General features: G+C 46.2%; 1 protein-coding gene across 4 annotated transcripts in view; it reads left to right on the forward strand.

Annotated features, from left to right (window-relative positions):
• The window catches only part of ST6GAL1 (ST6 beta-galactoside alpha-2,6-sialyltransferase 1), a 45,210-nt gene extending 31,213 nt beyond the window's left edge, over positions 1–13,997 (forward strand). For all 4 annotated transcript variants that reach the window (XM_062622051.1, XM_062622052.1, XM_062622050.1 and 1 more), the window contains 5 exons: positions 1,227–1,899; positions 5,955–6,052; positions 9,271–9,372; positions 10,598–10,772; positions 13,054–13,997. In XM_062622051.1, coding sequence (XP_062478035.1) covers positions 1,278–1,899; positions 5,955–6,052; positions 9,271–9,372; positions 10,598–10,772; positions 13,054–13,295 — 1,239 coding nt within the window. In that variant the 5' untranslated portion in view covers positions 1,227–1,277 and the 3' untranslated portion in view covers positions 13,296–13,997. The remainder of the gene's footprint in view (positions 1–1,226; positions 1,900–5,954; positions 6,053–9,270; positions 9,373–10,597; positions 10,773–13,053) is intronic.
• Positions 13,998–14,320: the final 323 nt, after the last annotated feature.

Consider the following 14,320-nt stretch of genomic DNA (forward strand, 5'->3'; position numbering starts at 1 on the left):
TTCTCAATACCGGAGCTTAGCACTGCTTGCTTTCAGGAAGTTGCTGGAGGAGGGAGTTGCTACTAATGCCTCTTTAGGATGGGTAGCGATTTGCATGTGTTTGTCTCCTGAAGACACCCATGTCTCTATACTGCTCCCATGGTTTTTGGGCGCACTGCAGAGCAGCCATGTAGGAAAATGAGCATCTGCCCTCCTATGTTCTGCGGTTTCATGCTCTGCTCACAAGGTGTTTACGCCTCAGCAGATGTGTCTTACAGCAGCCCCTTGTGCTGCCCAGGTTGAGCTACCATTTGGACACTCCTATTGAATTTCCCCCTTGTATAGCATGATGGGAGCTGGAGGTGTCCACTAACGTGAGGTAGCACAAGAGAGGACAGGCAGTGCTGTACGACAGGGTTTGGCTTTGCTTTCTCCAGGGGTGACATACCTTGAGTAATATTTATCAGAGTGCATTTATGAACCAAACATGCCTCAAACCCTACTGTAGATTAATGGGCTCCCAGCTGTTTAGAGAGGTTTTATGTTGGGAATGCACTCAGACAACTGCAGGCTTGCAGGAGTTTCCTGAGAAGCCACCCAAGTACAGCAGTACCAGGCTGGTGAAGCTCCTGGTGTTCATGACATCGCAGCTTTTGGGTTTTCTTCCCCATAGTTATATGCCCCATTATATGCTTCATTGGTGTTCATGCTTATGGTCAAGCAGGAACTCAGTTCTGGAAATGCTAGTGATGGGATTTCGATATTGGCTGGCTGGGATGGGAGATGAAGGGAAGTGAAATGGAGACTTACCCTGCTGCTGGTACGATACTGGCAGGGTTAAACTTAACTGTTACTTGTGGCAGGGAACAGGAAAAAGGTCTGAGTGGCAATGGCCTCAGACCGCTTTTAGCATCTGAGGCTAATAGGCAGCTCAGGTCTTTCTGCTTAGTATTTGACGTGGTGGACTTTGAAATGAGATCTTTAAACAGCCTGAAATTGTAAAATTGCCCCTATGTTCTCTTTTCCCTCTTCCATTGCCCACACATTGATGTTTATAACTCTCATATATCTATATTCAAGTCTAGGTTGGACGGGGCTTTGGGCAACCTGCTCTAGTGGAAGGTGTCCTTGTCTGTGGCAGGGGGACTGGAACTGGGTGGTCTTCAAGGTCCTTCCAGCCCAAGCATTCTATGGTATATGTGTGCCTGTGCACACAGCCCTGACTGAGATGTTTTCCTGTCTTCCAGGACCAGCTTTCTGCCTCATGTTCATTGTCCCATTTGGATGCACCATACACTATGGTTCACGTCAATGTGTTGAAAAAACTAATGTGTGTTCTTGTGGTGATACTGGTAGCACTGACAATTTGCTTGTGGAGAGAGACGAGAAGAAGCTACTATGTTCCTTTCAAGACTGAGACTGATGATTTACAGACTTCAGAAAAGTGGAACCCACTTAAATCTCAGGGCCTTTTCCGTGAAGCAGCCAGTGAACTGGGGGTGATACCAAAAACATGGTTTGGTAACCGCAACCAAGCAAAAGACGCCATCTCTGGAATAGCTGAGAAGTCCAAGAAAGTAACAGACTCTATGAAGGTATGGGATAAGGACAGTTCATCAAGAAATCTCATACCTAGGCTGCAGAAGGTCAGAAAAAACTACCTGTCCATGAACAAGTACAATGTGACTTACAAGGGGAAGAGGAATGCTGCTAAACTCAGCCCAGAGAAGCTGCTTTGCCAGCTACGGAACAGGGTAAACATCACCATGATACAGGGATCGGATGGTCCTTTTGGTACCTCTGAATGGCAGCAATACCTACCAGGGAAAAGCCTCAAGGAAACAGTGGGCCACCTGGGCCGCTGTGCTGTTGTGTCCTCAGCAGGGTCCCTGCGATCATCTCGTCTGGGACAAGAGATAGGTTGGTGTCTTTCTATTAGCATAAAGTCAAATTACGTTGTTTTATAACTAACGCTGAATGGAAGCAACCTACTGTCATGCTGTTCCCAATAAGTCTGATGTGGTGTGTTTAAAATAAGTTGAAATATTATCCTTAAACTTCTTCTAAAGTTAATGAATGTTACAGCCTAGGAGGAGGTAAGAATAATGATCAGACTTTCTCTTCCTCTCTGGGGGTATAGGCTGCCCAGGGTAGGCTGCATTTTGATGCCCTGACTCACAGTGCTTGGGAGCCTTAGACCTTGGACAGACCAAAATAGGCAAGCCCCAAGGGAGTGTAAGTGTTGGGTTCAGCTAAGAGGACGTGACACATGTGCAGGTAATTCTATTCCAGCTAGTCCTTTCAACATTCATGATCACATTGGCATCACTAGAGGGTAGCACTAATACTGGATACCAGAGAGCGGTTCCTTAAGTGTTTGTTTCTTGAGAGAGTTTGTCTGGGTTAAGTAATGCCAATGCCCTCATTGCATAGTCAACAGTCAGAAATCTGTTTATTCAGAAAGACTTCTTTAGAGAAGAAAGAAAATACTAAATTAGGGTAAAAGAAACCTGAACACAGCCCTTAGCAATGTGCTGTACTTGACCCAGCATTGAGGAGGGGCCGGGTGCAGGCAGTCTTCATAGGTCCTTTTCAGTCTCAGTGATGCTGTGGTTCTTGTGGCTTTCATTCTGCGTCATAAGGCAGTATCTTGAGTTTGAGTGGCCCAGAAGACCATGGCAAAACTTTTACAGGCTTTATTTTATCTCTTTAGACCAAGTTTGATGGTGCTTTGCAAAGTCTTACTTGACCATATTTATCTGACGTTAATGCATTAATTAATAAATGCAGAAGCATTGGTCTTGTACTGAATGTGTTGGTACCAAAGCATTTTGTATCTTTAAGTAAGAAGCATGCAGGGGAAACCACCTCTCCAGCCTTCTACTCAGGATTTTGTGACTGGCAGAAAATTCTCCTGTGCCTGCAGTTCCCTCAGCTTTCTTCACTAATCCTTGTTTGAGGCTCACACTTTCCTAAACTGCAGCTTCACTGAAGAAGTTTCAAAGCCTAGAGGAGTTTTCTCTCCAGTAGAAGTTATTTGCAGACATTAGTGTGTTCATAAGTCGTCTGTTGGATCCTGTCCCTTTGGCCCGGACTAAGCTGCAAGGAACCTTATCCTCTGAAACAAGTAGATGGATAGCTTTTAATCCATTATTCAGGGACATCTTGGGTAAAGCCTCCAGTCATAGTCCTTCATATTTCCTTCATAGTCCCTGGATCCTTATGGGAGGGTCAGGGGTTCGTTCTGGTACTTTCTCAGAAGTTCTCTTCCAATCTCCTCTGTGCATAGAATAAGGCTGAACAGCCTGAAGTGTGTTAAAATGCTATGAAAGATGTGATGAAAAAGGTTGTGGTGGTATGAACCAGGATAGCGTTGCCTCCTGGTAAAAACTGCATCTGGGATGTGATTGTTTCCACCTCTTGGGAGTGTTTGAGGTCAGGTGGGTCAAGGCTTGGGAAGCCAGTTCTCACTTTTCCTTTGAGTACCTTTGACTTGTTTAGGTGCCTCCTGAAGTCCAGCAGCTAAAAGTGTCTATGGCAGTGACCTTCTGTTGAATGTGATCCCCTGACACAGCTGGCTTGTGTGCAAGGGTGTCTCTGTTAGACCCCTTCACACTGATAAGACTGCTCTCTCCTCTGTAAAGAGACCCTCTCAAGAGCTGAGGGTTTATGGACTGTGGTAATGCAGCCCATGAAAGTACTGGATTCAGAATTGGAGCAGCCAGGAAATGCAATGGGCTGTGCTCTGGCTGTGACACAGCTGGAAGGATGTCAGGCATGGAAAGCCAATTCATTGTTCCTACAGCCTGTCTCTGAACCTGTCCCTGAAACTGAAGCACCAGTTTGTTCCAGATCACAAGGGGTGGATGCTGTGAAGGTCACTGTTGTAATGTGCCCGAGGCAAATGCCATTAACCCCTGCTGGTGTCTGTGGCTTGTGTTCCTCACACCTTGGTCGCAGACTTTCACCTTTCTGCTCAGGAAGTCATCTCTGCTAGTGCAGAGTTTGGGGCACTTGCAACCTTGAGTTGAATATTGAACACTTCAGGAGAATTCAGTGTATTTATATACTTCTTTCCCTAGTTTTCACGTGATGTATTTCCACGTAGGAAAAGTGGCGGTTTTGTTGGAGGAAGGAGCCAAAAAGGTGCTAGATCTGACAAGCTTACACTTGTGCAGATGAGCACAGCGGATTGCTGAGTAGTTGTTCCAGGAAATACTTGTTCTGTGTAATCACATCAAATGAGCAATTAGTCAGTGTAAGGGAGCCTGGCAGAGCAGAACAGGGAGAAGCTTGCGAACAGCAGCTCATATCTTACTGGGCTCTTGGTGTTACTGGAGTTCATGACTTACCAGTGAAAAATGTGATGGGAGAAATAGCAAGTGCAGCACAACCACCTGGAGACAGAGTGCTTCAAATAGCCAGGAACTCTGCCTGAGCAGTCACTAAACACCCTTTAAAAATGCAGATTTAGGGCATAATAACACTTGGTGTCTGGCAGAAGTTAAATGGGGAAATTATAACCCTCTACTCTGTGGGCGCAAGGTGGGATGTGGAGTTAAGGGTCTGTAGTGGTAACTACAGAGCTGCTTCTCAGCATGGACAAGTTCTTTTCAGGAATATCACTTTTCTAGGTTTTGTGTGTTGTTTTGGAAGGCTTCCAGACAAGATTCGCTTGTCTATGAGAATAAAGTAGCTGAGAAACTAGTCTTTGCTGCCAGTGATTATTCATCCTCCAGCATTGCTCCTGAGGATAGCCATGTTTTCAAGACAATGATCTTGGAAAGACCCCATTACAAGGGCCTGTAGTGACAGGACAATGGGGGAATGGCTTTAATCTGACAGAGGGGAGATTGAGATCAGACATTGGGAAGAAATTCTTCCCTGTGAGGGTGCTGAGGCGCTGGCACAGGGTGCCCAGAGAAGCTGTGGCTGCCCCATCCCTGGCAGTGCTCAAGGCCAGGCTGGACACAGGGGCTTGGAGCAGCCTGGTCTGGTGTAAGGTGTCCCTGCCCGTGGCAGGGGGTTGGAACTGGATGAGCTTTAAGGTCCTTTCCAACCCAAACCAGTCTGGGATTCTCTGTTTCTGGACCAGGTGAGCCCTTCTGCCCTGCCTGGGGACTCCAGAATTTTACAGGGGCCCCAGGGCAGCTGCCGTGAGCTGTGGTTGTGTGGCCCCAGTGCAAAGGCAGTGAAGTTGGTCCGAACCCACTAAACCAATGCTTCTGACCACATGAAATGTTTTCTACACAAATCTAGCCAGCGGGTATGGGGAAGCCAGGGTGACAGGCATGAACACCCTCTGTCCTGAAGCAGCAGCAGCCTGGTTCTGTGGCATTACAACAGCCTGGCTGGCTGTGCCAAGGCAGAGGAGGGTGCTAGAGGAATGCTGTGCTATCTTGAGAGATGATGCCAGCAGAGGAAAATGCAGTGAATCCCGAGGCATGTAATAAGCTGTGCCTGTTAAATGCACAGTGGTGGTTTTATTTCTGTAACGTGGGAGGCTGAAGTCAGCTCTGCTTTCCACTGTGGTTATTATACATGTGTCTCAGGCTGGTCAGCCTCCAGGCTACAAGAGAGGACGCTGGCTCACTGTTATTTCCGAGTTCCTTAGTTTGCAGCCAACCACGTGGCAAATTAATTATACATCGGTCTATCTGCTGGTGAAGGGTTTGGAAAGAAAAAGAGGGAGGGAGATGCTGTGCTCCTCTGTGCAAAGTGAATGTTAGGGCTGCTCTCTCAGCCTGCCAGGGGACTGTGGTTTAAGGTAGTGGGGTTTTAAAAGTACACTGATCATGAAGTCAGACTAACAACTTCTTCCACAGAATCGGACTTGGTACTTCCAGTTGTCACATGGAAAGCCAGGAACTGGCCAGATTGCATTAGAAATGTAGGTGAATAAACTATTGCACATCCCTCATATCACTCAAAAGTCAGTTGTTAGCTCACAGGTTTTCACTCTGGTTTGCTTTCAGACAGCCACGATGCCGTCTTGCGATTCAATGGGGCTCCTATCAAGGGGTTTCAGGAAGATGTGGGGCAAAAGACAACCATTCGTCTTGTGAACTCCCAGGTAGGTCTTATGGACGTGTGCCAACATGGCAGAGCTGTGCACCTCCCCTGTGCTGCCTGGGAGCTGAGCAGCAGGCTAATACAACCACGTCCTCGGGGCTGCAGTGTTCATCTGCTGCTAGGAGGTCTTTTAAATGAAGCTGGGCAGAACAGGGCTTTCTACATGTGCCTTGTGATGTCCTTGCTTCTTGTGCAAATGCTGTTGCTCTCTTTCTGCTCCTGTGTCTTGCTTTCTCCCCTTGCTGCCATGCTCTGTTCTGCTGCTTGCTGCATCTAACTCCCCTGTGTTAAACCATCAGTCTGACGTGTGTTCCTGTCTGAACCAAACTGGTTTTAGGAAACATGTCTGGCTGCTGGCCTCCTTCTTCCTCTGCCCTGTTTGACTTCTCACTTTTTTTATCTTTCACTTCTGTGTGTGTTTTTGTGATGTCAGATGGGTGTTATCACTAAAGAAAACTTTCTCTGGAGGATATACTCATGGCCAAACTTACTGCTTTATGAAGTCATTTATCAGCAAAAACATGAACCTGACCTGTGTGTTATATACCAGGGTTATCTGCACAGGGAGGAGGGGAAGCGTGTGATTATACAGCTGTAATATAGCAGCCATAGCTCTCCATGTGGATGCTCATATTTTAGACCAAGTAGAGTTACAGCCATGTCATATAGTGCTTCGGTTCTCCATGCAATTCAGCCTGCAGATGTGGGGGATGTTTTTCATCTGCCACCATCTCCTCTGACTGGAGACACCATCTTAGAAAACCTCAGTTACGAGGAGAGCAAAACTGTTGCAGTTTTTACAGGCTAAAGTTAACTTACAAATGCCGCCTTGATCTAGGTGCTGAACAGGGCAGAAGATGCTCTCCATGTGACTGGTTGCAGGAGTCTTGCTTCTGGAGTTTCAAAGCTGAACAGCTCTGCTTGCAGTCCCTGTTATCTTCAGGGATCACTGCTCTGGGAGCCTGGTTTTCCTCTGTGTTTTTTCATAATAGCTCAGTGCTGTTCTAGTTATGGTGACATGATTTTAACCTTCTTTTTAGTGGGGTTGCCTGATTACATTTTGTATTCAGCTTGCTGCAGGAACTGTGCCTTGCCTTTCTGGTTGCTCTTGCAGGCATCAGGTCCTAGCTGGACAAGCTCTAATTTGTAATTTGTCCTGGCTGCTCTTCTAACTAGTCACTGTGAACAGGGATGGGGTTGTGGCTTGGCTCCTCTTACTGACCAATACTTAGTCCATTCCCAAAGTGAAGGAGATGTCAGGACAGGGAGGGAATTAAGGATCCTCAGATTAGAGAACAGGCTCATAGATCCCCAAGCTTGGTAGCTTGGTGTTTATTTCTAAATAAAGAAATTATTTCACATTATCTTGCTTATTTTCTTGGGCCTTCACTGGTTCATCAGTAACGCTTCCTTTAATGGCGCGTTTTCCTGCAATCTTACACAAGGCATCAATTTGCCCTGGGAAGGCAGTCACGTCTTACAAAAATAAGGGCTGAAAAGTGTGTGTGGGGAATGCTAATGTTGTTCTAATGTAGGCCACAACTCCTTTCTGCAGAGCTGACCAAGAACTGGAGTATCTCGTTCCTTCCAGCCCTTGTTTACAGTTCTCCTCAGCTGGCTTCTCGCTGTCATGGAAAGCACTCTCTGCTTTGGCTGCGTTTGCTGTTATTGGCGCTAATGAGTCTGCAGGGAGGAAGAGAAAGGAGATAGCACATTGGTGGAATGGAGTAAGATTGTGATGGGAAAGGGGAGCATGTTTAGATTACAGGGCATTGACTGCAGTAGCCAAAGGAACTCATGTTGACACAGTCAATAAACATACCAGAAGGGTAGGGCTGTACTAGCAAGATACTTGCTAAACAGTGAATTGACCAAACAACAAAACAACTAGAAAATCAGTAGATCAGATAATTAAGATCAAAAAGCTGGGTAAGACAAATAAATCATGTAGCAATTGAACTGAATGTAACTACTTAGAAAGAATCAGTTGCTATTAAACAGAACAAATAGGCACTAAAGGTATCTGGGGAGTCGGATTCGTCCAGCAGATGAGTTAAGTGACTAATAGGTAACTAGTAGCACCAAGAGCCAGCCAGCTCTGTGGTGTGGGGAGGGAAACAGCAAAGACTTGGGGCTGTGGAGCTGCTCCCCACCTAGTTTCTTACCCCTTTGATTTTGTGCCTGTCACAGCTCTCTGGAGTTTGTGTGCCTCTGCCAACTTGCATGGCTTTGCTTGTCTGACCTTTGCTCTCTCTGATGCTCAGTCTTTCTTGAATCCTCCTTGTATGTATTTCACACCAGGAAAGTTACGGAAAGATTTCTAGACTTCAAAGAAACAGTGAAATGAAAATAAAGCTCCATCCCACTTATTTCTGGGTAAGGGGTCGCTAGTGCCAGCTCCTATGCCCTCTCCCTGCCTCTGTCTCTGGTGTCCAAGGAGCAGAGGCAAAAGTTCACATCTGCAGTGTTGCACACTCCAGATGGATATTCTAGATACTGTAAGGAAATGGAACCAGGCAGTACATGTGGTCAAGGCCAAAGCCTAATCCTGCAGAGTTATGAACAGATGTGAGGAAGTCCTTTTCACTTCTGGAATAATTTCATGGAATCATAGAACCACAAAATGGTTTGAGTTGGAAGGGATCTTAAAGCTCATCCAGTTCCAACCCCCTGCCATGGGCAGGAACACCTTCCACTAGAGCAGGTTGCTCAAGGTCCCATCCAACCTGGCCTTGAACACTGCCAGGGATGGGGCAGCCACCCACCCATGTGGAGACTTCTTTTGGTTCAAATGAAGGTTCTTGGTAAAGCCAACAGCATGTTTGCATTAGACCCTTCCTGGACTGTCCTGGTGACTGGTGGCAGCAACTGATGTTGCAGTACCTGCCTCTGGTAGCTCTAGAGATAGTACCCATCATACAAGCTGGGTCACTCTGCGGGTCCTGTCCTTATTTTATTATTGAAGATGGTTAGAGAAAACCTTGTAAAGCATAATGGCAGTTTTTCTTGTGACCCTCCATTAAATCCTGTGCTGTTAGCAGAACTGGAGTGGGCTCTGGAAGGGCATCACTGGGGTTTTTGTGTTTGCCTGGATGCAGTGGGGCATGCTCAGTAACCAGCAGTGGGGTGGCTGTTGCTATATTCTGCTATGTTTTACTGCTTGGCTGCTTGCTGATTCTGACAGCATACTGTGTATCACTGTATTTGTTGTTCTTCAAGCTTGTAACCGTTGAGAAGCAGCAGTTCCTGGGAGAAGCACTATATAACACTGGAATCTTAATTGTCTGGGATCCAGCACCATATCATGCAGAAATTCATGAGGTAAGGCTGAGTTTTCTATAAATAAAATCAGATTGATATGCTTTGAAGTGCATCTGTTAACCCACTTCCTCCTAATGTGGGCAATCACTCATTTTAAGGCACTTCTTTCTTACCTTTTCCTTGACATGTGTATGTTTGTATGTAATTCTGAGAGTATCCCATCATGGGTGCTCCTAAGGAAACGCTTGTCCCTGATACCAGTGAAGGGCCTCAGGCCAGGTGCAATGGGTCACATTACCTTTACTTTCCCTTGGGCTGCAGCAGTTGTCACCTCATTAGAGGATGATCTTCTCTTCCTGACACTTGGTATGAGATTTGCTGACAGTTGGTGCTTGGATATTTCAAGCACCAGTCAGACATGAGATATACTTGATGCGTTATGAATGGATTGGGAAACCCTCTGAAGATCTTGGCAAATGCCTCCTGTCTGTGTCAGCTAGACTTTCACTTGTGTTGCAATCCCTGTAGCATTCACTTTTCATTTTGGGTACAAAAGGGTGTTATTTGAGAAGTGATGAGATTTGGAGGCTCAGGGTGAAAGCAGGTAGGAGTGAATAGCCCATTCTTTTATTTTAAGCTCTGCCTGTAACTGAGAGGTCTTTGCGTTCCTCTCTCTGAACTGTATCTCCTATTTTCTTGCTGATGCTTATTCTTGTGCCTAGTCCCACACCTCCAGGAGACATGAGGGTGTATGTGCGGCATGTTTAAGAGTCAGTAAAAACACGATGGGGTATTTTTAGCATAGGGAAAAGGATCTCAAAATGGCTTTAAGAAAACATAAACCACTCCTAAGTGTTTTTAATGAAAGGGGAAGTTTTAGGATGCAAATCAGCTCAGTCTGGTTTAGGAGGCTGTGCTGGGGACACTTGCTGGCAAAATGCTTTGTACTCCAATGTGGAGAGGGGTTGGGGTCTATAACATTTAGACCATGGTTCTCAACACCATCTGCTATTGGGGGTGTGGAATGGAAGTATGCAAGATGCTGATTTCATTTAATGGTCATTTACTGAGATTTGGCACCTTTCCCTGCTCTTCACTGAGTTAAGTCACTGTGGTGACTTGAGGAGCAGATGAGGTGTTGGGGGACAGTGAGTGAGTGTGTGTGTGCCTACAGCATGAAATTTGCCCCCTGACAGCAGCAGATTCTCTCATCCTTGTTTCCCGATAGCTATGGAAATGAGTGGTCTAGAAATAAATAGTCTGACTTCCCGTGTCTGTTTTACAGTGGTACAAGAAACCAGACTACAACTTTTTTGAAAGCTATAAGTCTTATCGCAGCACACATCCAGAGCAGCCCTTCTATATCCTGAATCCAAAAATGCAGTGGCAACTCTGGGATATCCTGCAGGAGAATTCCCTGGAGCAAATTCAGCCTAATCCACCATCATCAGGAATGCTTGGTAAGATAATTTCCTCCAAACTTCTGGTTCAGTTTGCAGGCAGGAGCTATCTAGGATGCCTTTATTTAAAGACAACTACAAATTCATGGTACTTCAATATCGGAGTTACCTTTGCAGTGTTTGTCCTATGCCAAAACTGAAGCTGCCTGTCTTTAAAGCAGCAGCTCAGTTGTGTTCAAGGAAGCAGTTTGCAGCACTCCTCTGAAACAGCAGTTACAAACATGGACTGGTTCCATGTGGAAACGGGGGAGCAGATTGCAACATCGAGGTGGTCTCTAGGATTTCTGTCTTCTAGTGCCAGAGCAATTCCCACAATTCCCACAGGGTGCAAGAGGAAGAATACAGCTTCTGCTTTTGTCAGGCAACTAAATCTGGTTACTGCAAATGAAATCTGAGTGCTTGTCTGATTATGCTTTCCATATATAAATATGGAAATATATATATATATGGAAAAGTATATATAGTTAAAGACTTGCTGGGGTGCTGGGGATGGTCAGCCTGAATAGTTGCCCTGAAAAGTTTAGTGATATTTCTCCTTATTCAACATGCCAACATTTTGCTTGTCAGCATCCTAAATGCAGCCTCTCAGCAAAGGGGCTCATTTTACATTCTGCTGTTGCAGAGCTTTTCCTTCTTGCTGCAGAGCAAATGTTGTGCCAGCTGAGTTAAAAGGAGCAAACTTCTCAGGAAGCTTGCATATATTTGAAATCACAGAACTGTAGAATCCCAGACTGGTTTGTGCTGGAAGGGACCTTAAAGCTCATCCAGTTCCAACCCCCTGCCATGGGCAGGGACACCTTCCACTAGAGCAGGTTGATCCAAGTCCCGTCCAACCTGGCCTTGAGCACTGCCAGGGATGGGGCAGCCACAGCTTCTCTGGGCACCCTGTGCCAGCGCCTCAGCATCCTCACAGGGAAGAATTTCTTCCTCATGTCTAATCTCAGTCTCCCCTCTTATCAGTTTAATGCCACTGCCCCTTGTCCTGTCCCTACAGGCCCTTGTCCAAAGCCCCTCTCCAGATTTTTTGTTGGCCCCTTTAGTATTGGAAGACTGTTAGAATATTTCCTTGGGGTCTTCTCTTCTCCAGGCTGAACAGGACCAGCTCTCTCAGCCTGTCTAGATAGATGGATGGTCTTGTTTGCCACATGGATGTCCAGCTGCTGTGCTTCAGCCCCTCCTCTGCTCACAGCTGTGCTCCCATCACTGCTGGTGCAAAGGCACATTTCTACCTCTTCTTACTTTTGCCAGTCACCTCTCTAGTTTCCTCTCACAGCCTTGCTCTTGTCCAGCACCTACTGCATCATTGCTGGGATATGTGCAGGCCAACTGCGTAACAGCAAGTCAGTGACTTCAGCAGCAAAATTGTTGTTAGCTGGAGTTAGGGGCTTGAAGGCAGGCACCCGCCATGCCAGAGAGCAAATCCCTCTGTGGCTTAAGTTTGGGCCAAGCTACCTCCTTTGTAAAACAAGTCACCTCGCCAGACTCAAGGGCACAGACAAGCTCCAGTTTGCAGCCCTGGGTTTCTTGGAAGGCCTAAGTGTGAATGAAAACTGTAATTTCAAAAGGTGGATGACAGCGTGTTTAAAATGCACCTTACTCAAACAAGTGGTTTCACGGCTAGGTTTTAACAGTGTCATGCAAACCGTGTGCTTGGAAGAACAATGAGTCAAAAACTATGGCTTACTTCTGATCTGGCCAGAAAGTCAACAGAGCCGGGCCCAAACGTGTGAACGTCCTTAAGTGGTTCACGCGTCTCTCAGAAGGCAGGGGAGGGCAGCACTGCTCTGCTGCTGCTGGGGAGCTGGGGTCCTGAAGCACAGAGGCTGCTCAGTCTCCATGAGCCATTTCCAAGCACAGTTCCCCTTTCATACCCCCTGCATTCACAAGAGGCAGGTGGGGAAAAGTGAAGGTCTCATCACTGCTTACCCAAGCAAGTTTGTGATGGGCTGTTTGGATCAGCTAATTGGAGCATATGCTTGGCGCATGCTCAAGTTTCCAGGAAGGTCATGGAGAATGGCAGCACTGTTAAAAAGTGGCCTTTTGTCATGGCTGTGACTGTTAACAGTCTGCTGTAAGCAAGTCACTCATCTGCTTTGCAAAAGAAGGCTTCACAAAACAGCCCTGTCTGGCCAGACTTGTTTTCTCCCCCTCTCCTCTGAACTGTCAGAAAGGAAACCCTTCCCGTTGGAGCTGGATGCTCCTTGCTGACCACCTGTTTGCTGGAACATGTAATCAGTTCCCTGGCTTGACATGGGGTTGTCTGCTTTCTCTCCCTCCCTAGGCATTGTGATCATGATGACGCTGTGTGATGAAGTGGACGTGTACGAGTTCCTCCCTTCCAAACGGCAGACTGACATTTGTCACTATTACCAGAGGTTTCATGACCGTGCCTGTACCATGGGAGCTTACCACCCCCTCCTGTTTGAGAAAAACTTGGTGAAACATATAAACCAGGGCACAGATGAGGACATCTATATCCATGGGAAAGCTACTTTGCCCGGCTTCCGAAATGTGCATTGCTAGTAGACCAGTTTTTAGTGTGTTTAGGAGTCTTTTACTTGACTGGCAAAGCACTTTTGAAATCAGGGTTGTCAGATTCGTTAGGTCTAAGCACTGGTGTGTTTTGACAGCTCTTCCACATTGCAACACTTGCTCTTAGGACTGCTTTGCCTAACTTCTCCCAGCTGTAAAGCAGCGTTAATACATTGAGGTACATCCACGTGGTGTCTGCACGAGTCACTGCAATAAATTTACTCCCAGCGGAGCCAGGCTCGTGCAGCAGGTGGATATCTGTGTCTTCATGTCAACCCATGGTGTATGGGTGGCTCAGGAGATGCTTTCTAAGCAGAGATTGCACAAGCCAGGATCAAATGTTGACTGTAGTTTGGTTTTCTTCAAAGGGGTTATGACAGCCAAAAACCTGGTCTATTGAGAAACAAGAGAAATAATGTAAACCTTGTTCCCATAGTCCTAGGAGTTCTTTGGAGCAGAGCTGATAGATGGAAACAGTGTCAAAGCTGGGTGCAGGCAGGCTAAACTCCTAGTACAAAATATTGGATTTTACAAACAGTTTGTAAAATAACTGTGGCAACTTCTTTTCAAATTGTAGGACTTCTGAGAGCAGGAGGAAGAGGTGGCAATTTACAATTTGGTGATTCTTGCAAGACTTTTAAATCTTTTTCCTTTTTTTTTCAATTGCTTAAAATAAATGTGAGTTAACATTAACTCCTCCAGTGCAGTGTTGTGCTTGGTACAGAAGAAGCCTTATTTCAGAAATCTTTTGGGCAAGATGCTCTGAGGCACCAATGGGAGAACTCACTGAACTCAGTACCTCTTTTCAGCTATCTGCTGGTCTTCCTTTGCAGCTGTTGGCAAATTACTTGCTGGCTTGTCTCCAGTAACAGCAATACTACATAGCTGCTGCTACATGAGATCCAGTGCTCTGCAAGCTAACCAGGGTGATCCCTGGGCTGCTGTGTGCTTTTCCTGAATAGGTGGGGAGCAGATACATCACTTCCATGCTTCATGAGCGGTGAGGAAGGAGAGCA

This window comes from Pezoporus occidentalis, unplaced genomic scaffold (assembly GCF_034315485.1).
Source record: "Pezoporus occidentalis ecotype Australia unplaced genomic scaffold, CSIRO_AGI_Poc_V1 ctg239, whole genome shotgun sequence".
NCBI lineage: Eukaryota > Metazoa > Chordata > Aves > Psittaciformes > Psittacidae > Pezoporus > Pezoporus occidentalis.